At 50.0% G+C, this 26,332-nt stretch overlaps 1 protein-coding gene across 31 annotated transcripts in view; it reads right to left on the reverse strand.

Annotated features, from left to right (window-relative positions):
• Nucleotides 1-26,332, reverse strand: part of epb41l2 (erythrocyte membrane protein band 4.1 like 2) — a 270,752-nt gene that overhangs the window by 72,457 nt on the left and 171,963 nt on the right. For all 31 annotated transcript variants that reach the window (XM_038799827.1, XM_038799837.1, XM_038799828.1 and 28 more), the window contains 3 exons: nucleotides 24,149-24,224; nucleotides 14,961-15,179; nucleotides 5,553-5,640 (listed from right to left, as the gene is read on the reverse strand). In XM_038799827.1, coding sequence (XP_038655755.1) covers nucleotides 5,553-5,640; nucleotides 14,961-15,179; nucleotides 24,149-24,224 — 383 coding nt within the window. The remainder of the gene's footprint in view (nucleotides 1-5,552; nucleotides 5,641-14,960; nucleotides 15,180-24,148; nucleotides 24,225-26,332) is intronic.

Here is a 26,332-nt window from a genome sequence, read left to right on the forward strand (position 1 = left end):
TTACTCATTTTTTTTTTCTTTAACTATTTTTATTCAAACCAGAACATGCATAAACAGAGTCGGTCGAAAACAAACGCAACCCCCACAGTCCCCTTTTTCTCACTTTAACACCGCTCCCCCCTACCCGCCCCCACTGGCAACAAACAATCCTCAAACAGGGCCAATACCCTCGGTGGTTCCATCGATCTCCACTCCAGTAGAAGTCATCACCAGGCAATCAGAGTGGCCAAGGCCACTACATCAGCCTTCCCTCCCCTCCAATAGCACTGACAGCTCCGACACCCTAAAGATCATCACCAGAGGGTCTGGCAACATTTCCACCCCCACAATTTTCAATAATGCTTCAAATATCGGGCCCCAAAGCCCCACCAATCTTGGACATGACCAAACCATGGGGACATGATTTGCCAGCTCCCCTCTACATCCCTCACAATTATCCTCTATCACTGAAAAGAACCAGCACATCCTCTCCGGCATCATGTGAGCCCTATTCAACACTTTCAACTGTTTAAAGCTCATCCTAACACAAAACGACATTGCATTCAACTGGTGCATAATCTCACTCCAAACCCCTCCCATCCCAACTCCATTCCCAGCTTCTCCTCCTACTTCCGCTTAACCTCAATTGGCACTTTCCCTGTACATATCAGCCATCTGTAAATATCTTCCGATCGTCCAATTCATCTGGCGATAACTAACCTGCCCAACAGAGTGCGCTCCGGCAATCCAGAAAATGAGGGCACCTCCTTCCACACAAAATCCCACAACTGTATGTACCTAAAACCTGAAACCCCCCCCTCGGCAACTGATATTTTTCCTGTAACTCACCCAAATTTGCAATATGTCGCATCCATTCCCGCAGGGACAAACTGGTGATTCCCACAAATAGGGGCCAGCATTCCCCCCCCCCCCCCCCCCCCCCCCCCCCCCCCCCCACCCCAAATGCCACCTTAGCTGGTTTCAGACTTTTAAGGACAAAGCCACCACCGGATTCGGTACATCTCCCAAGGCAAATGGAAGGGAGCCATAGCCAGAGCCTTCAAACTTACCCCCACACACCACACCTCCTCCACCTGTAGCCACTCCGCCCCCTCCTGCCCCCCCACCACTGCTGGATCTTCTCTACATTCGCTATCCAGTAACAATACAGCAAATTCGGGAGGGCTAGGCCCCTAGCCTCCGCTTACTTTGTAAAAACATCCGCTAAATTCGCAGCCTCTTGCCAGCCCATATGAAAGTCAAGATTAACCTGTCCACCTTACAAAAGAAAGCCTTTGGTAGGAATATTAGGAGGGACTGAAACACAAACAGAAATCTCAGCAGGACGTCCTTCTTGACCGTCTGCACTCTCCCTGCCTCTTCAGATCCCCTTTCACACTCTCCAGCAAGCCAGCCAAATTCCATTCATTCATCATGGCCCAGTCATCGACGACCTGAATACTCAAGTGCCTGAAACTACTCCTGGCCAACTTAAATCATAGGGCACTCAAAAGCCTTTTCCACATCCATAGACACAACAGCCTCCAGCACCCTGCCGCTAGATGGCATCATAACCACATTCAAATACTTGCCTAATATTGCTCAACAGCTGCCTTTCCTTCACAAAATTTATCTGATCCTCCGACACCACAACTGCTGTGCCAGTACCTGAGCCAAGATCTTCACGTCTGTATTTAATAGGGAGATGGGCCTATATGACCTACACTCCACCCATCTTGGGGATTCACGAATGAGCCAACGTGGCCGGCTGCGCTCCCGCACCAAACTGTCAGAAAACATCTCCAGACCTTCACCTCCCCCTCTTAAAAAGTCTCACATGCTTTAGTCATTCTGTCTGATGTCATCACCAACTCATCCCCCTCATCCATCACTTGCACTATCTCCCACGTGGCCGCTTGTTGTCTCAATGAACGCACTAACAGGCAGCTGGCCTTCTCCCCATACTCATACAGAACCCTCCTCGCTTTCCGAAGCAGGCCCACTGTCTTCCCTGACGTCAGCAAATTAAATTCCACTTGCGGCTTCTGCGCTCCACGAAGAGTCCCCTGGTTGGGGGCCACAGAGTACTGCCAGTCAACCGCTACAACTGCACCCACCAATCGCTGCCTCTCCGTCCTCTCCACCTTATCTCTTTGGATCTTGTACAAGCTCACTTACCCCAGCACCACCGCCTTCAACCCCTCCCAATAAATGGAGGGCAAGTCCTCCCCATTCTGGTTAAACTCAATATACTCCCTAATTACAAAGTCAACTCTCCACAAAATCCTTTGCCCGCCAGTAACACTGAGTCCATCCTCTACGAGGGTCCTTGTGCCTGGCCCACGGCAAGCCTCACATCCATAATACCTGGCACGAGGTCCAAAACCACGATCGTCCCATATTCCGTCGCACTATCCTCTGCACAGAGAGTGACCCATGCCGGGAATCGAACCTAGGACCCTGCTGCTGTGAAGCAACAGTGCTAACCACTGTGCTACCAAACTTCAGGGCAAATAGAGTTACTTCAAAGCATCAGGAAAGATTAATTTTCTTGGATCATATATTCCATGACGTGGTCACTCCACAGGCAGTGAGAGGTCAGGATACTAGGTGAGTGACCAACTAGAGGATTGGAAAGAAGCAGCAAGTACTGGAGTCACTGGAGTGTATAATAATCTTTATTGTCACTAGTAGACTTACATTAACACTGCAATGACAATGAAGTTACTGTGAAAAGCCCCTAGTCGCCACTGGTGCCTGTTCGGGTACACAGAGGGAGAATTCAGAATGTCCAAATTACTTAACAGCACGTCTTTCGGGACTTGTGGGAGGAAACCGGAGCACCCAGAGGAAACCCATGCAGACACGGGGAGAACTTGCAGACTCCGCACAGATAGTGACGCAAGCCGGGAATCGAACCTGGGACCCTGGCACTGTCAAGCAAGAATGCTAACCACTGTATTACCGTGCCACTTTAAAACAGGTGACAGTCTGCTGCGAGCAATGATACCTTGAAGGAGTGTAGCCCAGACATGGCACCAGTGGGCGAGGGACTGTACAGGAGTGAACAGCAAAGCATTGAAATGTTGTTGCAGGAGATTCCACAGTTATGGGAATTTAGTCTAAATCCTCCCCAACCACACTGGATAATGTCCTTAGGAGGACATTAGACTCAGACATGTTGAGGTACTCAAGCTTACTGAAAGGTGCCTTCTGTAATCACCATTGTGAGTCCAGCTTGGAGCGTAACCTCCCTGGTGCCAGGGCAAAGGACATTATGGAGAAGGTGCAAAATATTCTGCAGGGAAAAGGGAGAGAGCCAGAAGTTGTGGTGCACTTCAGTATCAATTACAGAGGGCAGGTATTGAGGTCCAAAGGCCAGATTTGCAGGATCGAGGGAGAAAATTAAAAATTAGGACCTCGAGGATAGTAATTGCTGGATTACTCTCAGTGCTACATGCTAGCCAGAGTAGAAATAGGAAGATAGGGAGGAATAATGCCTGGCTTGAAGCATAGCAAAGGGAAGGCTTCAGATCCTGGTATTGGATCCAGCTTTGGGACAGAAGGTACCTTTCGGTAGGCTCGGGTACCTCAACATGTCTGGGACAATGTCCTCCCAAGGACATTATCCAGTGTGGTTGAACTAAACTGACAGGGGATGGGACTAGCATAGATGGGCAGCGCGGCAGCACCGTGATTAGCACAACGGCTTCACAGCGCCAGGGTCCCAGGTTTGAGTCCCGGCTTGTTTAAAAAAAAAGGAGGATGAGGTACATTGAGGGAGAAAGTTGGGTAGTATTTTTTTTTTATGTTTTTATGAATGTTTTATCATTTTATACAAAATTACAAGCAATAACCCGTAACTAGAAGAAAACAACCAGAACCCCCAAAAACAACCCTTCAACCCAAGGAACAAGACATCCCCCCCCCCCTTTTATACTCTCCCCTAACCCCCCTCCAACAACTAAGTGACCAACTCTCTGAAATACAATATAAATGGCCATCATCTCTGCTATAGAACACTTCAATCAACCACCTCATGGTGTATTTGACCTCCTCGAGGTGCAAAAATTCCATTAAATCCCCCAACCACGCCAAAGGACTCGCCGGTGATGCCAGCCTCCAATCCAGCAGGATGCACTTCTGCGCCATCAACAAGGCAAAGGGAAGGCTATCCACCCCCGCAGCTCCAGTACATCTGAAATTCCAAAAATAATCACCAAAGGACAGTGCTTTAGCTCTTTACTTAAGATCGCCAACATGGTGTTAAAAATCGACTGACAAAAACCTCCAATTTGGAGCAGGAGCAGAATGTGTGTGTGTGGTGAGCTGGCCCGCTCAAAGAGCAATCACACCCATCTTCCATCCCTTCAAAAAAAACGACTCATCCTAGCCTTAGTGAGCTGCACTTGAAACACTGCTTTGAACTGTATTAGGCTCATTCTTGCACACGATAACTTGCCGTTCACCCTCCCCAGATCCTCGCTCATAGCTCTTCCTCCAGTATTGGCCCCAATTAGCCTTTAACCCTTCCACCGAACTCAACTCTTCCCCTACCATCCATATCGCACATGCCAAATGTGCTTCTCTCCAAAAAGGATGATGGTGGCACCACTGGAAAATCCAAGAACACCTTTTTCAAAAAGCTCCATACCTGGAGATATTAAACACATCCCGAGCCCGCCAAGCCAAATTTTTCCGCCAGGTTGGCAAACCTCACTTCCAGGAATAAATCACTCACTCTCTGCCCTTTCTCTTGCATGCCCCAAATATGGAGTCCAACCGTGCCGACTCAAACAAATGATTAGCAAAGCATATGCTACACTGGGCATCATAAATACAGACATCGAGCATAAAAGCAGCGAAGTTAGGCTGAACCTTTATAAATCTCCAGTTAGAACCCAACTAGAGTACTGCATTCAATTCTGGTCACCACGCTTTAAAGTTTCTTGGAAGGATGCAGAGTACCAGAAAGATTCCAGGGTTGGGGCGTTTTTAGCAACAAGATTTAGTTGTTCTCCATGGAGCAAAGGCGAAGGGGGGGGATTTCATAGAGGTGTACAAAATTATGGACAGACTTAGATAAAGTAGACAAGGCAAAATCTTTCCTATTAGCTGAGGCACAAGGATCAATAGGGGCACTGATTTAAGATTTTGCACAACAGGTACAGCAGGAGTGTGAGGAAGACCTTTCTTTTAATACAGCGAGTGGAAATGTCCGGGAACACACTGCCCACCAGGTGGAAAAAGCTGAAGCAATCAATGATTTTAGAAGGAAATTGGATGAGCTCGAAGGAAATAAACTTGCAGTGTTGCAAGAATTGAGCTGGGGAGTGGATCTGACTGGGTTGCTCTACAGGGAGTGGGCATGTACTTGCTGGGACAAATGGCCTCCTTCTGTGCTGTAAATCCTTCTGTGATTCTGGTATTAAAACAATGCTTCTTTAAAAACAGTACTTAACATGGAGTATCCTCGTGTGATTTGCAGAACAAAGTTTAACTTGACTTCCACGTTGGTTAACAAGGCTTTTCTCTCTTCCATCACACCCAGGGAACAATTGGGAAGCAATTACCTTAGCATGGTGCAAGTCTACGCCATACATGGAAAGCATCTTGGCATTTTCCAGAAATTGAGCATCCGCCTGGGCCGGAGTTAGACCCCTGGTATAAAAACAAGAAAGTTAAATGTAAAAACAAAATGACAAAATTATGTGGTCAGCTTCCAATTTAAAAAGAAGGCTAATTTAAGAAGCTCCGATTAGTTCTCAAATTATGTGTGGCATTCTTTTAAAAAAACAATTAAAGTAGATTTCTCAACTTGAAGATTACACACTGGTATAATAGGCCAAAAAGCCTCTTTTTTGCTCTGTGATTTCTGTGATTATAATTTGGGCAATTTGAAAGGAGATCTATTGTTAAGAGAGTTATATATCAAGATGTCAGATGACGGTTAATGACAGAGCCAGTTCTGTGGATGAGAACAGGAGTCAGGTCAAGAGGTTATGCACACTGGAACAATTCAAAATTTCAATAGGGAGATTGAGTTTTTTTTCTTCGGTAAAAATGACAAGTGGTATAGATTAACAACAGAAAATGTAGTTACGGTACACATTAGCAATGATCTAATTCAACAGCAGAACAGGCTCAATATTCTAAATGGCCCACCCCTGTTTTATGTAATTATGGAAAGTTACAGGCCCGCATTTTGTGGTGGCAATGACAGCAAAACCTTCAGCATTCGTAGTCCTCCAAACTGACAGTAACTTCTACCATTCACCAATATATTGTTAAATACAAATTCAGAAATGGCTGTCAATGGTTCCACTTACTTCTCCAGGGAGAACGCTATCAAACTACTCTCTAGTTAAACTACTCTCTAGTTTGTAATAAAGTAGAACTTTTATTTTTACACACTGAGTGATAATGGCCTGGAACCAGCCCGCAATGAGGGAGTGGGAACCAGTGATGATCAATGATTTCAAAAGGAAAATGGATAGGCACTTGAAGGAAATAAACATACAGTGCTATGGGGATAGAGCAGGAAATCAGTACTGACTGGAATGTTCTATTGGGTGCTAGAATTGACTTGATGGGCTGAATGTCTTGTGCTGTAATAAATCTACGAGTGTCAAATTTTTCCATTGAGGTAAAACAATACAAATCTTTAAAATTTCGATTTTTAATAGCACTTTTAGGATATATTTCCTTTTACCTTAGTCACATTGTTACGTCCAATCTTTATATCATCCTCAAGAATTGTAATTAAAAGTGAAAAATTCAACACATTTGACTTGGCTGCCAATTTAATTAAAGCTCTGTCAGTATTGCATTTGAATCTCTTTATGGACTAGCCCAAGTTATTCACCATAGCCTTTTCCAGCACTACAACCCTCTCACCATGAGCCTCTGACTTTGTCCTCTTCTACAAACTCCATTCTCTTCAACAAATCTTTGGCTTAACATCTCTAAAGTACCGTTGAAGATTTCTCCCCATTTAAGATGCAGTATAAGGGTCAGATAGAAACATCAAAGCAGAAGATTTATGGCAGGAAAGAAAGCTATTCAGCCCACCGTGTCCATGCCAGCCGTGAAAAAGAGCTATCCAACCTAATCACACTCAACTGCGAGTCCATAATCCTGTATGTTATGGCACTTCAAGTTATTGAAACTGATGTGAGCATTTTCAAAACATCAAAAAGGCCACCAAAGGATTATAATTTTTAATCTCTTCATGGGGTTATGGGCATCGCTGGTAATGCTAGTTAATCCCTAATTGAAATCAAGATCTCCAATGGCTCTGTTGGATAAGGCAAAAAACTGCCAAACCATACAAACAAAGTTCCATCCCCGAGGTGAGAAAATGATGGGGCTGCAAGGATTGGTCTCGGTGAATGGTTTAGTGAGAGGGAGACAGTCATTTTAGGTTCCTCCCTTTGAAGTGTGCTGATAGGCATCAGATGAAGGATGGGAATACTTTCTATGGTTGAAATGCCAGCAAACATTCACTTTCCAACTCTTACAAATGATCAAAGCTCAATACACCACACACCGTCTGTGGAATGGCAACAAGATTTGCAACTCAGAATGCAGTGGTAAAATTCAAGCAGAATCCCCTCTCTATATTAAGAAAACTGTAAAATGAGATTGAATATTTAACGGAATGGATGAAAGATCATTTCAAGTTTTTCCTGGTTTAGAAGGTAACAAGTTTATTTTGCTTCTTACAGAGCAACATAGCTAAGGGAATAATCCAGACTATACAACATAATGGAAGGTAATGATACCATACATGAGCACATTTTTCCAAAGGAATAGCATTCATTTGGAGTGGAGGTTGAATGAATACTGAAAAATTAGTTGCACTGTTACGTTTCACATTCGTAAAATAATTTTTTCAAAAGTATTGAAGTTACTTTAAATTTGTATAGAACACTGGTCAGGCAGCACAGAATACAGTACAGATTGTCACCATATTATTACAGCGCTACAGAAGCTAGGATAAGAACAATGATTTATAAAGATGGTACCAGAATTGAGAGATTACAGCTATTGGGAAATATTGAACAGGTTGTTTTATTTTTCTGCAGAAAAGAGGAGATTTAGAGATGACCTGATGGAAATCTCTAAAATTATGAATGGATGGACGAAGTAATTGTGGAATGTTTCCACATCATGGACCATACAGTGCAAAAGGAGGCCATTCGGTTATCGAATCTGTTATGGGAGAGGTGTTTTCAGAACCCCAAAATGTATCATGGAGTTCAACCAACCCCCACCTTTAATGGATTGTTGCTTTTGAAGCACATGGCTTGTTCCTCAGGTGTAGTGTTACAATTATAGGCACGTGGTTTTTAAAACCAAAACAATGTTTATTCCATGAACTCAAATTAACCTTTTAAATAAACATCGGATCTCTTAACACCCCTTAATTCAAAGATAACCCTGAAAATAATACAACACTACCCAATCTTGCAAACTGTTCCTTTACACATCCAAAAGACTTAATAAATCCTTCAAACAGAAGCACATTCGATTTATATTCAATACTGAGACCTTTTTACAATTCCGATTTTACCAAAGGATTAAGAGATAGTCCTTCATGGCAGAGATCACCAGCAATGCAGCTCACAGCCACACCTAAGCTTTCTTCAAACTGAAACTAAAAAAAACCAGAACTAACCTCAAAAATGGCTGAACTGAGCTCAGCTCCACCCACTCTCTGACAGCACTATTTTCTTTTTTTTTTGTTTTTTTTTAAATAATTTTTATTGGAATTTTTTACAGAAAATATAACAAGTATAGCAAAAAGCAGTAATATGCAACTAACAGCCCCATAACACCCACAATTCCCCCCATACCGTAACATCACATGTATCACATTCCCCCACCCCCCCCCCAAACAAGAGAACTTAACCATAAATTAAAATTAGCTAAATCAAATTTAAATAAAATAAGCCAACATAATCAACGTCCCGTCCCCCCACCCCCACCCCCCCGGGTTGCTGCTGCTACTGTCCCAGTACCCTATCGTTGAGCCAGAAAGTCGAGGAAAGGTTGCCACCGTTTAAAGAACCCTTGCACCGATCCTCTCGGCGAATTTAACCTTCTCAAGCTTAATGAAGCCCGCCATGTCATTGATCCAGGTCTCCACGCTTGGGGGCCTCGCGTCCTTCCACTGTAGCAAAATCCTTCGCCGGGCTACTAGGGACGCAAAGGCCAGCACACCGGCCTCTTTCGCCTCCTGCACTCCCGGCTCTACCCCAACGCCAAAGATCGCGAGTCCCCATCCTGGCTTGTCCCTGGATCCCACCACCCTTGACACCGTCCTCGCCACCCCCTTCCAGAACTCCTCCAATGCCGGGCATGCCCAGAACATATGGGCATGGTTCGCTGGACTCCCCGAGCATCTGGCACACCTATCTTCACCCCCAAAGAACCTACTCATCCTCGTCCCAGTCATGTGGGCCCTATGCAGCACCTTGAATTGGATGAGGCTAAGCCGCGCACACGAGGAGGAAGAATTTACCCTCTCCAGGGGATCAGCCCATGTCCCGTCTTCGATCTGTTCCCCAGTTCCCCCTCCCACTTCGTTTTCAGCTCCTCTACTGACGCCTCTTCCTTCTCCTGCATAAGCTTGTAGATATCGGATATCTTCCCCTCCCCGACCCAGACCCCCGAGAACACCCTGTCACTCACCCCCTTCGCGGGGAGCGCAGGGAATCCCTCCACCTGCCGTCTAGCAAATGCCTTTACCTGCAGATATCTAAACATGTTTCCCGGCGGGAGCCCAAATTTCTCCTCCAACTCCCCCAGGCTCGCAAACCTTCCGTCGATAAACAGGTCCTTCAGCTATCTAATGCCCGCTCTATACCATCCCCGAAATCCCCCATCCATGTTCCCCGGGACGAACCTATGGTTCCCCCTTAACGGAGCCTCCATCGAGCCCCCCACTTCTCCCCATGTCGCCTCCACTGCCCCCAAATCTTGAGGGTAGCCGCCACCACCGGACTCGTGGTATACCTCGTGGGAGGGAGCGGCCACGGCTCCGTTACCAGGGCCCCCAGGCTTGTATCCCCACAGGACGCTCTCTCCATCCGTTTCCATGCTGCCCCCTCCCCCTCCATCACCCACTTACGCACCATCGACACGTTGGCCGCCCAGTAGTACCCCGAGAGGTTGGGCAACGCCAGCCCCCCCCATCCCTACTCCGCTCCAAGAAGACCCTCTTCACCCTCGGGGTGCCATGCGCCCAAACAAATCCCATGATGCTGCTGGTCACCCTTTTAAAAAAGGCCCTAGGGATAAAGATGGGCAAGCACTGGAAGAGGAACAAGAACCTCGGGAGAACCGTCATTTTGACGGATTGCACTCTGCCCGCCAGCGATAGCGGCACCATGTCCCACCTTTTAAATTCCTCCTCCATCTGTTCCACTAGTCTGGTGAAGTTAAGCTTATGAAGAGCCCCCCAACTCCTGGCCACCTGCACCCCCAGGTACCTGAAACTCTTCACTGCCCTCCTGAAGGGGAGCCTCCCAATTCCCTCCTCCTGATCTCCCGGGTGCACTACAAATACCTTGCTCTTTCCTAAGTTCAACTTATAGCCCGAGAAGCCCCCAAATTCCGCTAACAGTTCCATCACCCCCGGCATTCCCCCCTCTGGGTCCGCCACATATAACAGCAGGTCGTCCGCATACAGCGATACCCGGTGCTCCCCCCCCCCCCCCCCCCCCCCCCCCCCCCGCACCAGACCCCTCCACTTCCCTGACTCCCTCAACGCCATGGCCAGCGGTTCAATCGCCAGTGCAAAGAGCAGGGGGGACAGGGGACACCCCTGCCTGGTCCCACGATAAAGCCTAAAATACTCCGATCTCCTTCCATTTGTGACTACACTCGCCATCGGCGCCGCGTAAAGCAGCCTCACCCATTTGATGAATCCCTCCCCAAATCCAAACCTCTCCAGCACCTCCCACAGGTACCCCCACTCAACTCTATCAAACGCCTTCTCTGCATCCAGCGCCACCACTATCTCCGCCTCCCCCTCCACTGCCGGCATCATGATAACATTGAGCAGTCTCCGCACATTCGTGTTGAGCTGCCGCCCCTTGACAAACCCTGTCTGATCTTCATGAATTACCTCTGGCACACAATCCTCTATCCTGGTAGCCAGGATCTTCGCCAGCAACTTAGCGTCTACGTTAAGGAGTGAAATAGGCCTATATGATCCGCACTGCAAGGGGTCCTTATCCCGTTTTAGGATCAAAGAGATCAGTGCCCGCGACATCGTCGGGGGCAAAGCCCCCCCCCTCCCACGCCTCATTGAAAGTTCGCACCAGCAGGGGACCCACCAGGTCCGCATATTTTTTGTAAAATTCTGCCGGGAACCCGTCCAGCCCCGGGGCCTTACCTGACTGCATTTGCCCGATCCCCCTGACTAGCTCCTCCAACTCTATCGGCGCCCCCAGCCCCTCAACCAGCCTCTCTTGAACCCTTGGGAAACATAGCCTGTTCATGAAGCTCTCCATCCCCTCTCTCCCCCTCGGAGGTTCCGATCGGTACAATCCCTCGTAAAAGTCCCTAAAGACCCCGTTTACTTCTGTCCCCTTCTGCACTACATTTCCACCCCCATCCTTCACTCCCCCAATTTCCCTAGCCGCATCTCGCCTACGGAGCTGATGCGCCAACATCCTGCTCGCCTTCTCTCCATACTCATATACCGCGCCCTGCGCCCTCCTCCACTGTGTCTCCGCCTTTCTGGTGGTCAACAAGTCAAAATTGGCCTGCAACCTGCGCCGTTCTCCCAGCAACCCTTCCTCCGGTGCCTCCGCATATCTCCTGTCCACCTCCAGAAGCTCTCCCACCAGTCTCTCCCTCTCCTTCCTCTCCCTCCTTTCCCTGTGGGCCCGGATGGAGATCAGCTCCCCCCGGATCACTGCTTTCAGAGCCTCCCAGACCATCCCCCCTGCACCTCCCCCGTATCATTGGTATCCAGATACCCCTCAATGCTTCTCCGAACCCTCTTACACACCTCCTCCTCCGCCAGCATCCCCACATCCAGGCGCCAGAGCGGGCGCTGGTCCCGTGCCTCCCCCATCTCCAGATCAATCCAGTGCGGGGCATGGTCCGAAATCGCTATGGCCGAATACTCGGCATCCTGCACCCTCGGGATCAACCCCCTGCTCAGGACAAAAAAGTCTATCCGGGAATAAACCCTATGGACGTGAGAGAAAAAGGAATACTCCCGCGCTCTCGGTCTCCCAAACCTCCAGGGATCCACCCCTCCCATCTGGTCCATGTATCCCCTCAGCACTTTAGCCGCCGCCGGTCTCCTACCCGTCCTTGAATTGGACCGGTCCAGTGTGGGATCCAGCACTGTGTTAAAATCTCCCCCCATGATCAGGCCCCCTGCCTCCAGGTCCGGGATGCGGCCCAACAAGCGCCTCATGAAGCCAGCATCATCCCAATTCGGGGCATATACGTTCACCAGCACCACCTTCTCTCCCTGCAGCCTACCCTTCACCATAATATATCTGCCCTCCTTGTCCGACACCACCTCAGCCGCCACAAACGCCACCCTCTTCCCCACTAGAATCGCCACCCCCGGTTCTTTGCGTCCAATCCTGAATGATAAACCTGCCCCACCCACCCCTTCCTCAGACGGACCTGGTCCGCCACCTTCAGGTGGGTCTCCTGGAGCATAGCCACGTCCGCCTTCAACCCCCTTAGATGGGAGACCACCCTGGTTCTCTTAACCGGCCCGTTCAGCCCCCTCACGTTCCAGGTAATCAGCCGGATCAGAGGGCAACCTGCCCCCCTCCCCTGCCGACTAGCCATAGCTTGGCAGATGTTCGCCCCAGGCCAGCACACCCCGCTCGACCCGTTCCCCATGGCGATAGCGCCTCTCCTCTTCCCCCCCGGCCCTCATCGGCTCCTTCCTAGTCGTTCCAGCAGCAACCCGGTATCCCCCCCCCCCCCCTCCCCCCCCCCCAGGCTAGGACCCCTCCTAGCCGCGACGCACCCTCCATGGTACTTCCGTGAGTCAGCTGACTTCTGCTGACCCCGGCAGCTCCCGCCAAAACCTATCCCCTCCCGGCTTGGGGTCATCCCCCTCTTGCCACACCTCCTTGGCATTACTGCAGCGCGGGAAAAAAGACCCGTAGAGGCCCTTCCCCCATCGCAAGCTCCACCCCCCTGCCCCGCAGCGCGGGAGACCAGAGGAAAGCCCGCGCTTTCACACTGCCACACCCCACCCTACTGACGCAGTTCCCCAAAATCCAGTTTCCCCTCAATCCCCAGCCCCGTACAGAAGAGAACATATAGAACACAAACCCCCAACACTCCCCACCTACCCCACAACCATACCCAACAGACAAACCCACCCGTAAACAGAGCAAAAAGAAAACCAGCATACATAACACACATCAGCACTATTTTCTTAAAGGTATATTGCTTAAACATTCATTTCTTAAAGGTACTCTCACATGACAAGTCTGCACCGACCCACTTAAGCCCTCACTTCCACCCTATCCTCCTAACCCAATAACCCCTCCTCACCTTTTTGAACACCAAATGGCAATGTAGCATGGCCAATCCACCTAACCTGCACGTCTTTGGACTGTGGGAGGAAACCCGAGCACCCGGAGGAAACCCACACAGACACTGGGAGAATCCGCACAGACAGTGATCCAGCAGGGAATCGAACCTGGGACCCTGGTAATGTGAAGCCACAGTGCTAGCCACTATGATACCGTGCTGCCCACAGATCAGAGGATCTAAAACTAAGGGCCATGAATAAAAGACAGTTACTAATAAATTCAACAAGGAAATAAAGAGAAATTCTTCATTTGATGTTCAGAATGTGGATTGCACTACTACATGAAACAGGCAAATAGCTTAGATGATTTCAAAAGGAAACTAGTGTAGAGTGGCACGTTGGCGCAGTGGTTAGCACTGCTGCCTCACTGTGCTGGGAATCCGGGTTTGATCCTAGCCCAGGTCACTGTGGAGTTTGCACATTCTCCCCGTGTTTGCGTGGGTCTGGCGCCCACAATTCAAAGATGTGCAGGCTAGGTGGATTGGCCACGCAAAATTATCCTTTAATTGGAAAAAAATATAATTGAGTACTCCAAATCTATTTAAGAAAAGGAAATTAGAGAATGTCAAAAAAGGAATGGAAGGATATGCTGAAAGGCTGGCATGAGATAGATTAAATGGAAGGAGACTCATGTGGAATATAAACACCAGTGCAAGCTAGTTAAGCTGAATACCCAGTGTCTGTGTGCAATCTGAAAAGTCACCAACAGGAATCAGGAGACCAAGAAGCACGTTATCCTGTGGTACAAAACACAGCACATATACGACAGTTGAAAGTGCAGCATACAATAAATGATGGTACTCCTGCTCACTTGCCAAACTATCATTGATTTGCTGGGAAATGCAGGGCTTTGCATACAAAACTGTGCTTTTGGCTTAGTAGTTGCACTCGTGCTACTGGATCAAGGAGACTGTCCACCAGTCCAGCACTTAATCCAGCCCAGCTTTTTATTGTAGAACTGAGGGAGTTGCCAGGAAGACCACCTTTCAAATGAAATGGTAAACAGTCTGCCTGTTCAGTTGGATGCAAAAACTAACAAGGAAATATTTCCAAAAATGGTATTGCTCAAACAAAATCACCAAAACGGATTATCTGGTCATTCATCTCATTGTTATTTATGGGGCTTTGCTGCGTGTCAACTGGCTGCTCAAAATCAAAAGAAAACACTGACAACCAAAATGAGAGCATTTTTAACAATTAGTTGATCCTGCAGTATGATGCGATTAAGAGTATTTTATTATTCAGATAATAGACCAATCTTATGTTTCAGTCAAATAGTCTGTCTTCACTTCCATGCTCCTGTCTTCATGATCCCCACAAGTACTTAGTTACTTCACAATACTCAGCAAATAGATGCACATGAAATGAAAAAAATGACATTAACTTCTACCTGTGTGTTTTATGCAGTTCACAGACTTTTTCTTCCAATTCCTTTGTCTGACTTGGAGCAAACTGCAAGTCTGAGACATAACCTGCTTTGTGTTCATCTGCATCATAGTCCCCAAGTTCCGCTTGCAAGGTGCAAGAACCAAGAAGGGCATGAGTTACGAAAGAGCATGGCAGACGACCACAAACGATATCTTGGCGAAGTTGAAGGCATAGGTAATATCTGCAGCAGACAGTACAAGAGGGGTGAGTTCAGCAGAGAAACAGGATGCCCTCTTTCATATTATACAAACTAATTCTCACAATAATGATTTTATTATAGTGTTGCTGAATAATCTAAGTAGGGTTACCAAACTATTACACTAAAAGAGCCACACTTAAGAATAGCTCTTTTTCTTCAATGGGACAAATGTTACAACACCCTGGGCAAGTGATTGGTCAATTCCAGCCTCTTCGTCCCAGAGTCGCAACACAAGTGAATTAACCAATAATTCTTCGAAAAATGTCCCAAGTCTTTGGACCTTGGCTGCCCGGCACCAGGTTTGTACGGTGAAGCACAATTACTGTTTATTTATAACAAGAACTATAACAAAATATGCAGTTAACAGTTACCTACTACCCACTTTAACTGTCCCACCCTCCACCCACACAAGTCAGACAAACACGGGAGGGGGAAATAATAGGGATGAAAGTTAAAAGATTAGAGTCTTTGCTTCGGATAGAGTTTCTTCAGCACACTTTCTTCATAGCAAGGTGGCAGGTTACAGTCTCTGGTTTGCAGCCAGTAATGGTCTTCTGTGTAGTCATTCATTCAGGGCCCCTGTAGTTTAGAAAATGTAGTGCTCACAGACAGCAGGCTTTCTGGAGAGACAGGATTCTTCAAAACAGTGGCTAAGTGCTGACGCTGGCATAAACACTGAAGTGTTTCACGCCGGCGTCAACGGGCCCTTTGGCCCAGCGATTCGTGGTCCACAGGGGGCCAGCACAACGTTGGGGTGCTCCATGCAGCTCCGGCTGCAGATGCGCAGGCCGGCACTATCGGCCGCGAGTCCGCACATACGCGCAGCGGCCGCTTCCGTGCCGGTCCCATGTGACATGGCAGACCCATACAGCGTGCCAGTGCGGAAGAAGGTAACCCCCACCCCCCCCAAGAACGTGAGCGCCCGCCGATCGGTGGCCCCCGATCGCAGGCCTGGCCCCCCGCACCCCACCAGGACGCCCGCTGCAGCCGCGAAGCCGAGCTCCCGCTGGGTGGATCCATACGTGAACCATGCTGCCGGGAACTCGGCCGCGAAGAATTGCCGCGGGGCCTCTTTCAATGGTCCGCGACCGACGCCATGTCGACCGCACGTGCGACTGTCACCAATTCTCCGGTCGCATCCCGGCGTCGGACCCAATCGCATTCTGACGCCCCATTCTCCGCCTCCGCGCCAAGCATGATTTCGGCGCGGAGGTTATTGCTCATGAAACTGGGAATTCAACTTGTGATTCGCATTTAGACCTTTATCTTTTGTAAAGACACTTCAATTCACATCAAGCCCAGCTTTCAGTTTGTGGTTTGACTTCAGGCCTCTGCAGTCTCAAGAGAACATCACCCAGACTGGCTGCAGAGGACAGCCATCACAGAGGTTTTCTGGAGAGAATTAGTTGGATCCTTTTTGGAGACAATTAGTTAGATCTCTCCATCAGGTTGCCGGACTCAAAATTGAAATCAAACTGGAACTTCGGGACTCTGAAAATTCTCCCAGTGGACTACTTCCAATCACCACCTGTTACCGGGCTAAGCACAGTCTTTTGGGCTAATTTATTGGCCACCATCCAAATCAATCAAACCAAGTACCAGCCAATCTCCGTCAGCTCCGGTTTGAACCAGCGCAGAATTGCACAGTGGTCTCTCCTGCTGCTGAAATCCTCTGCTTGAATTAAAGACACAGCCCACGGGCGCGATTCTCCGATGTCACGCCGGTTGGGAGAATAGCGTGCCGCGCCGTTTTTTCCCGCGACGCCGGTCCGACACACTCCCGCTATTCTCCCAACCGGCCAAATTTTTGAAATTATGTTTCGCACGCAAAACCACGGAGATTCGCCCGATGCAGCCAAAAAGGTGAATCTCCGGCACCCCCGCTATGCTTCGGCCCGGATGGGCCGAAGTCCCGATGTCGTGACGCAAGGTCACGGCGTCGCCGTTCACACCTGCTTTTTAAAGTCGCCAGCCAGTCGTGCTGGCTGACAAGGAGGTGAGCGGACCGTCCCAGAGTCTCGGCAAACTGGGGAAGGCATCCCCAAGAACGCAGCGACCAGTGGGGGTGGGGGGAAAGAGAGAGAGAGGGGGGGGGGGAGAGGGAGAAGTGGAGGAGGGTGGAGAGCGAGTAGTTGGGGGGGCGGGAGAAGAGCGAGTAGTGGGGGGGGGGGGGAAGAGGGAGAAGTGGGGGGAAGAGGGAGAAGTGGGGGGAGAGGGAGAAGTGGGGGGGGGAGGGAGAAGTGGGGGGGGGGAGGGAGAAGTGGGGGGGGAGGGAGAAGTGGGGGGGGAGGGAGAAGTGGGGGGGAGGGAGAAGTGGGGGGGGGGTAGAGAGAGGGAGTGAGTGGAGTGGAGTGGGTCGTCCACCCCCGGATGCAACATCTCAGCCGCCCTGCTATGGCAGGACGGTGACGAGGATACGGCCGCTGGTTGCTCTGTGGCTGATGGCCACAGCCCACTGACGCACCGGTGAGGACGACGTGTTGCTAACTGCCCGTTGGACGCAGAAAGTGACCAGGGGTTAGGCTGGCCGTGTGTCAGCAGCGCGACCAGGCCACCAGGACACACAGGTATCCCGTGGCAGGCAGCTGCCGCGGTGTCGAATACCTCCGTCTAACATGTAATTTCTCTGCCCCCAACCACCCTTCTGCAGGTGAGCAAAATGTATTCAAACCGAATGGCGATGTTCACCGCAGTTGTTGGGCCCCAGTAGCCCGCTGCACTGCAGTTGGACATCCAGCAGCGTCCACAGCCACATCCCACAGTGGATGCAGGGGCAGCTGCAGCAGCAGAGGGAATGGCCGCGGAGTGGCCAGTCGTTGAGCAGCATGGGGGGGGGAAGGAGTAGGAGGCATTGATGGTGGAGCCAGGGCGCCACAGGCGATGACCGAGGCCTAGGGTGTACTGTGCCCGGATCTCTTTCGAGACAATGCCGGACATCACCTGCAGGAGGAGACTCCGGTTGAGCAGAGAGACGGTGACACATATCTGTCACCACGTGGCGCACCTCGCCCCACGTGGAACGGGAGGAGGACACGCGATCCCGTTTGCAGTCAAGGTGACGGTGGCACTTAACTTCTATGCAACCGGCTCCTTCCAGTCTCCGAGCGGGGACCTATCCGGGATCTCGCAGTCATCGGTGCACAGGTGCATCCGGGATGTGACCGACGTCCTGTTTGCCATCACCGACCGCTACATCACCTTTCCCGAGGACCGAGCAAGTCAAGACGCACGAACTCGTGCATTTGCCAACGTGGCCGGGATACCGATGGTCCAGGGGCTCATTGATTGTGTTCACGTCCCCATGCGCCCGCCTGCAGGCAACAGGGAAGTGTTCACAAACAGGAGGGGGACATACTCCATGAATAGCCAGGTGGTATTCGACCCCCACATGAAGATTATGCACGTGTGCGCAAGGTTCCCTGGCAGTGTGCATGATGCGTACATTCTTGCGCAGTCATTCATCCCTGATATGTTTGAGGGACGGCCCCCCCCCCCCAGCTGAGGGGCTGGTTGCTGGGCTACAGGGGTTATCCACTGAGGTCTTGGCTGATGACGCCTACACGGAGGCCTCGGACCAACGTGGAGACCCTTTACAATGAGGACCATGCAGCAACCAGGGGTGTGGTGGAGCGCTGCTTCGGTCTGCTAAAAATGCGATTCAGGTGCCTGGACCGCTCTGGAGGAGCCCTGCAGCACCAGCTCGACAGGGTCGCTCGCATTGTTGTGGTCTGCTGCGCACTGCACAACATCGCGATGCAGAGGGGAGATGCCCTGGTGGAGGAGTCGGAGGCAGAAGCCACTGGCAGTGGTGCCAGCACGGAGACGGAGGAGGAGGGGGAGGAGGAGGTTGATGGTGCGTCGGGCGAAGCACGCAGACACAACCCGGGTGCTGGTGATGTCCAGGAGGCTGCACGACGGCACCGGCGAGGACAGCAGGCCAGCGACGCCTTGCTGGCAGCAAGATTCACGCGTTGCACGCGACGGCACCGCTGAACACCAACACTACCACTTGCATCGCCAGTCGTGCAGACGGTCAGCACACAACTTCCACCCCCCGTACACTGCTCCACGTTGACATCACCCTTACCACTGAGGCACAATGGTATGGCACGATATTGATGGATGTGTCAGTGGGTGTGATCAGTGCCATGTTGAATGATGACAGCCCGCTCTGCGATGAGCTCAGAATCGTTAGACAAAGTCTGACTCATGGCAATAGCTGAACCATCCATCTCGGTGGTCGCTGAGTTCGTCAGGGACACTCCATCACGTGCCCGCGTGGGGTAGCTGTGGGAGGGGGTGGGGGGGGACTACACACCCGGCACCGAAGTTTCACCGCTCGTCAACCCCAGCGACACTCGGTCACCATCACGATCCCAGTGTCAACAGAAAAATCACACTCACAAGTTAGGTGCAACAGTGAGTTTAATGGTGAATATTATGTACAGATGCCCTAGCCCCTACAACTAAACTGTGCCCTTCGCCCGCGCCAACTTACTCTGTGTCCCTCTTCATTGTCTTATGGACCCTAGCACTACGTCTAAGTGAATCCCCAGATGATACAGCAGGAGTGGAGGCGGACTGCTGAGAATCACACCCTGCGACATGTCTCCCTGCAGGCACTCGTTTCCTGGGGCTACCCGGTCTTGATGGGCCAGGCTGTTCCGCGGGCGTTTCGGATGACGTGGTGCCACCCTGCTCTGCCCACTGCCCACCCGATGCACCAGGGATGGGACGGGGGGAGGCTGAGCGTTCAGGGACATCCCGTGATGGAGTTAATGGGATGGGCCCCAGAACCACCTCCTCCCTCGGGGAGCCCGGTGGCCCCCGGGACTCACTGTGGGACGGAGGTGCGAGCGGGGAGGTGCCCAGTCGCCCCACCGACACCTTGCGCTGCCAGTCCTGGAGGCCTGCAACGGTACGCCAGGGTCCAAACGTTCGCAGAGACGGAGTCCAGGGAGTCAGACATTCCCGCCAGGGACTGTGCAACCTCAACCTGTGAGTGCGCGACGCCATCCAGCACGTGCGTCAGGCGGTCGATGCTCTGCGCGACTGACTGCTGGGACTGTGCCATGGCCTGCTGGGACTGTGCCATGACCTGCTGAGACTGGGCCAGGGCCCGTAGTGTGCCGGCAATGTCATTTTGGCTCTGGCGCATTGCTGCCTGTGAGAGGGCAGCCCTGTCCAGGGCCGAGGATGACACGTGCACATGAAGCCCAACGCCTTGCAGAACCTGACCCATGGCCGAAACCGTTTCACCCATTGCCTCGACCGCGGACGCCACCCGTGCGGTGTTGGCCTGAGTGGCTACCATGAGCGGCACCACTCCCTGCTCCTGGACGTGGTTTGACTTCTCTAATTGCGTCTGCAGCTGCTGGAAGACGGCCCTCATCCCATCATTGTGTCCCTGGGTTTCGAAATGCATCGGCTGTCCACGTGGGTCGAGTAAATCCAGGAACCCGGGAAACGTCTGGGAGCCAGCTGAATGCTGGGCCTGGGCTGTCCTCTGACCGTCCAGCCCCTCGGCTGCTCCGGCCTTCACCTGCTATATCGGCTCAGCTGTGTGGTGCACACCAGACCGTGACCCAGGAGCCTCATCACTTAATTGCCCAACTGAGGTGAGTGTCTCTGGGATGGTGGATGGTGTGGGAGATAGCAGTGCCGCAAGCTCCAGGTATTCATCAGTCATAAAACCAGCAGAGTCCTCGTCCCAGTCATATTCGAGCGCAGGCTGCACGCAGCCGAAGTCTGGTTCTCCCTCAGGTGACTCTGTTGAGTGTGTCGCCATCCTTCGTGCGTCCTGCTCGAGGGTCCTGGGTTGGGAGGATGGCACTCCTGGCTGACCTCCTGCCACCCTCTGGCGTGCGGCTCTGGGTGCGGTGGTGGTGGCGGATGTTCGGCTGTGTGTGGCAGAAGACGGCCTTGGACGTTCGTCACCACGCCCTTGGGAACAGAATAATACGGGGTTAGTTAGACATGCTCGGCCGGGCGTGGTATGGTCCAGTGTGAGGGGAGAGAGGATGGGGGGTCCAGTGGGTAGAGTGCGAGGGGACAGAGGATGGGGGGTCCAATGGGTAGAGTGTGAGGGGACAGAGGATGGGCTGGGGGGGGGGGGGGGGGTGTTGTTGTCATGCAGGGTTGTCTCACTTGGTTCTGCACCTCCAACCTCGCATTGCGCGACCTCCCGGGTGCCAGGTCCCCCACCAAGGTCTAGTGCCCTCTCTTCAAAGACTGTCAGGGGTGCATAATGGGTGAACCCCCTCCAGTCTTGTTCCGCTCCCGGTTGTTCTGAGCAGTCTTGTCCTGTTTGGGGGGGGGGGGGGGCGCAGCATGGATAGATCATCACAATTCGGCAGGGAACATCAGGGCGTTCAGATATTGGCACAGGTTGGGGGGAAAGTTGCAGCTAAACCATGGCATCTCTCCAGGGAGTCGCACCGCTCATGTGCGTCTGTGACAACTTTGTTAACCACCCTCCACTCACTCAGGCCACCCCCCCCCCAATGAGGGACATTGGGGGGGGGGGGGGGGGGGGGGGGGAAGAGTTTTTGTGACCCGGGGGCACCCTCTTGGCACTTGCCCTGGTGAGGTCGTGGAGCTTCTTCCGGCACTGCTCCCCAGACCGAGGGGTCTGCCCCACAGCACACACTGCCGTGCCCACCTCACGCCAGGCCCGTCACACAACGCTGGCAGGGTGGCGATGCACTCTTCTAGGGCAGATGATGTCCCTCAATTGCTCCACCTCATCGAGGAGGGTCTCGAGGTCAGTCTCCCCGAACCTCGGGGCGGCCCTCCGTGGCTCCGTCATTTTCAGGCCCTAACTTGTTTTGTGTCGCTCGCGCCCTTTTACGACGCGGAGCGGCGTCAATCGGGCGTCATTCGGGGGTCGCGGGCTTTTGCCGTCATTCCCGTGTTTCCCGCAGCCCCGCTCCTAGCCCATTTCCGGGGCCAGAATCGTTCGGGAACGGGGCCCTGTAGAGCCGTCGTGAAACTCGGCCAAGTTCATGACGACCTTCCCGATGCCGCACGGGAGCGGAGAATTTCGCCCCACATCTTTCTTCTGCCTGAATTAAAGATGCAGGCAGCCTTAAAGACACTTTTCCATACATCATCCATTGATCAAAAATGTAATTACAAAAATAAAGGGGAAATAAGGAAATAAACAGGAAGGATCCTTCACAAATTACCAAATTTTGAAGTGAGCCTAATTTTCAGGATTTCAAACTTGCCATTCAACATGAATATTAAACCATTATGAATGTTTTTGTTCTGTTAATGACCAAAAACGGTCAAACACGTATTTTTGGTCTGAACTATTTTGCCAGACCCGTTTCAACGACAAAATTACTCAATAAAAAGAGAAAAGGTTTACGCATTTTATCCCCTTCCAATTCACTGCTTTGACATCAATTAAATTTCATCAAGTTTAATTTCTGCATTATCAATGACATAAACTTGTGTTTCTGGGTGACTACCAAACAATAGAAGACAGTGCTATCTTCGAAAAAGCACAGCAACATAAACAATTTGCCTATCAACAAACACAAAAGAAATTAAAACTCTCAGCACACTGTATGCAGTATAAAACATGCTGGACATGTGGACATAAAGCTAAAGATTTTGGGACTGCCTTGTGGATCCCAGTTTGAAAACCTATGCTTTCCAAAAATTACAACGGTACTTTTTTTCCCCACATTGAGTCTCCAAGTCTCTACCGCTCATTCTGGAGCATAGGTTTGTATTAAATATATTGTACTTGCTCAGTGAAATCAATTCTGATGCTGCACAGATGCCAAGCAAATTTGCATTTTCAGTGGACAGGGTTCAACAAAGTGAATGCAATGGAAACTTTTTTCCATAAACACAAACTCCAGAACCCAAAAAAGTCAGATGAAAAATATCTATTTGGCCAAAGCGCAACCCTATCATTTAGAAAAAACCCATCTAACTACATTTCAAATTCAGAGTATTTAAAACATTTATCGCTTTGTTTGCACAATAAAATATTTTTTTCCTGCGTCCATTCTGAAATTACACTCCACAGATACCAATTCATGCTCCCGAGTTTCCACTTTACTAGCATTACCTGAAGCAGGAGTCTGCAATTACCTTGGGAATATCAATTAATAATTAAATACTTTGATTATGGTCTCTATAGTCACCTCCTTTCTTAAGATTGTAATCCTCAAACCTTCTCTAATTTTTCCTCAGCTCACCCCACATTTCTGTTAGGCCACTTTTTCTACAATTCCCAACCAAGATTCTAGGAGAGATTATTTGAACGCTAGAATTCCAGGTCTTCACAGAGCTGCATAAATGATTTCACACCTAGTCAGTATGCTAGTCCAGGAATAGTCACAATTCTCTCCCACATGAAACTCAACTTTTCAATCCACACAAAAGAAAACAGAATTGCAAATCTGAACTTAATCAAAAATGCTGTAAATACCCAATAGGTCTTGAATCAGCATCTATAAAGAGGACAAGTAAAAGCATATTTTCAGTTCTAGTTTTAGAGAAATATTAACTTGTCTTTGCTTTTTACAGACCTCCTACGTATTTAATATTTTTCCATATTTAGTTCAACAAACTACAGCATTTATTTTCCAGTTAGTGTAGCTTCTAAAATGTTTCACGGGATGTGGGCGTCGCTAGCTATTGCCCATCCCTCGTTGCCCTTGAGAAGGTTGTGGTGAGCCACTTTCTTGAATCGCTGGAGCCCATTTGGTACAGTACACCCACGCTTCTGTTAGGAAGGGAAAAGTTCCAAAGTATGTTGTCTCAATGCATACAAATCACATTTTATATAGTATACCACATGATATTCTTTTTTTAAGTTGAAGCATAAATTGATACTTGACAAGACTCACTGCATAAATTGATACTTGACAAGACTCGCTCTTGAAAATATTTTCAGAAAAATTAGCTCACTTAATTTAAAGCATTTATACCTTGTGATGTCTTCAGTTAACTGTGATGGATCAGGAGGATAGAATTTTACATTAAAGGAAAACTGCCATGGACAACCTGCAATGAAATACAAATTGTGTCAAGATATGCGGAAAATCAGGACCATAAAGTCATCACAGCACAGGAGAGCCCCATTCAATCCACGGGACAAATGGCCTCCATCTGCACTGTAGGATCCGGATTCTGTGCCAGTTTTCTGTACAGCAATCCAGTCAGTCCCATCCCTCTATTTGATCACTGGAGCGCTGCAAGTTTATTTCCAAGTGCCCATGAAATTTCCTTCTGAAATCTTTGATCATCTCCACCACACCACCCTTGAGGGGAGTAAATTCCAAGAGATTACCACTTACTGTGTAAAGAAAGGTTTCTCGTCACATTCCCACTACATCTCTTGCCCAAAACCTTAAATCTGTATCAGCCCCGACCTTGTGCCAAAGACTAAGGGGAGTGGCTTTTCCTTCTTCCCCTAATCTAAACCTTTCATTATCTTGGTAAGAAGTCTTACAACACCAGGTTAAAGTCCAACACGTTTGTTTCAAATCACTAGCTTTCAGAGCACTGCTGCTTCCTCAGGTGAATGAACAGGTAGGTTCAAGAAACATATATATAAGGACAAAGTCAAAGATGCAAGACGATACTCTGAATGCGAGCATAATCAGGTCTTAAAACAACCGAGTGAATGGCTCCCACGTTTTGGAGAAGCCTGCTTCCGACCCTCGGATGGCAAATTTTATTTTTTCTATTTGGAGAAATTACGATAGGTCAGACAGCCAATCTGCAGCTTTGGGTGGTGCTGCTGACCAACAGCCGAGCAGGATTCTCTAGCGGACAATTAGGGAGGCAAAGTCAAGGGTGTCGGCCCTCCTCCCCATGAAGAGATCTCGCTGTTCTGAGATCCCAAAGACTGCCATCTTGGGCATGGCTCCACCCTCACCACCTTGGACATTGCCTCGGAGAAGGCTGTCCAGAACCTGGCAAGTCTGGGGCAAGACCAGAAAATGTGGGCGTGGTTCGCTGGGCCTCCTTGGCACCGTTGGCATTTCTCTTCCACCTCCAGGAAGAAGTTGCCCATTCGGGTTCTGGTTAAGTGGGCTTTGTGTACCACTATTAGCTGCAAGGCTTAGCCTTGCGCATGTGAAGATGGAGTTGACCCTGTGAAGTGCTTTGCTCCAGTATCTCCACCTTATTTCAAATCCAAAGTCCTCCTCCCACTTCTCCCTCATCTCATCCAGTTGAGTGTTAGATCTCCCTAGTAGTCGCCCATACATGTTGCCACAGTTATCTTTCCCTAGAATGTCCGCATCCAGTAGGTCCTCCAGCAGTGATTGTTGTGGTGGTCGTGGGTACGTCCTCGTTTCCCTATGTTAGAAGTTTTGATCTGCAAGTACCCGAGTTCATTCCCCACCATCAGCTGGAACCTTTCTGTCAGTATCTCAAGCGTCTTCAGTCTGTTGTCAGTGGAGAAGTCCCTAACTGTCAGTGCCCCCCCCCCCCCCCCCCCCCCCCCCCCCCACACCCCCGTCTCCATCTTTTGAAGGTGGCGGCTATTGTTGCTGGTGTGAACTTTGGTTGTTGCAGATGGGGCCTGGTCAGACATTTTGGTTAGCATGAAGTGCTGTCGCAGCTGGTTCCATGACCTTCCAAAGTGGTTGCTTGCGGCACCATTTTGTTCCAAGTCACCACATGTGGCCTGTTGTAGCCAGCCTAATGCCCTTGCTCCCTCTTTACAATCCCACGCAAAGTGATCAACATGTTGGTTCTCAGTTGGCAATTCAGAAATTAGAACTAAAAAATAAAATTAAAAGTCTCTTCCTATGAGCTCTTCATCGCTGTCACTGCTGCCACTTCGCTAGTCTGTTCTTTGAATCTGCAGGGGATGTGAAAAAGTGCTCCTTGCCTTGGAATGTGACCCAGAGCTTGGCTGAACACAGCATCGCAAACTTTACGCTGTTTTTGTGCAGCGCGGCCTTTGCCCTATTCTGCCCGGCCATTGGCTAGGTCAGCCCCAATGTCCTGGTAGATCAGAATCTGGGGACGTTCCCAGTTACAGTTCTTAGTTTGTCTTGCCCAGCGCAGGATTTGTTCCCGGTCCTGGTACCGGGGTATTTATCGGACGATTATCGCCCTCGGCTATTCCCCGGCTTTGGGTGAAGCTGTCGTTTCAG

This window comes from Scyliorhinus canicula, chromosome 6 (assembly GCF_902713615.1).
Source record: "Scyliorhinus canicula chromosome 6, sScyCan1.1, whole genome shotgun sequence".
NCBI lineage: Eukaryota > Metazoa > Chordata > Chondrichthyes > Carcharhiniformes > Scyliorhinidae > Scyliorhinus > Scyliorhinus canicula.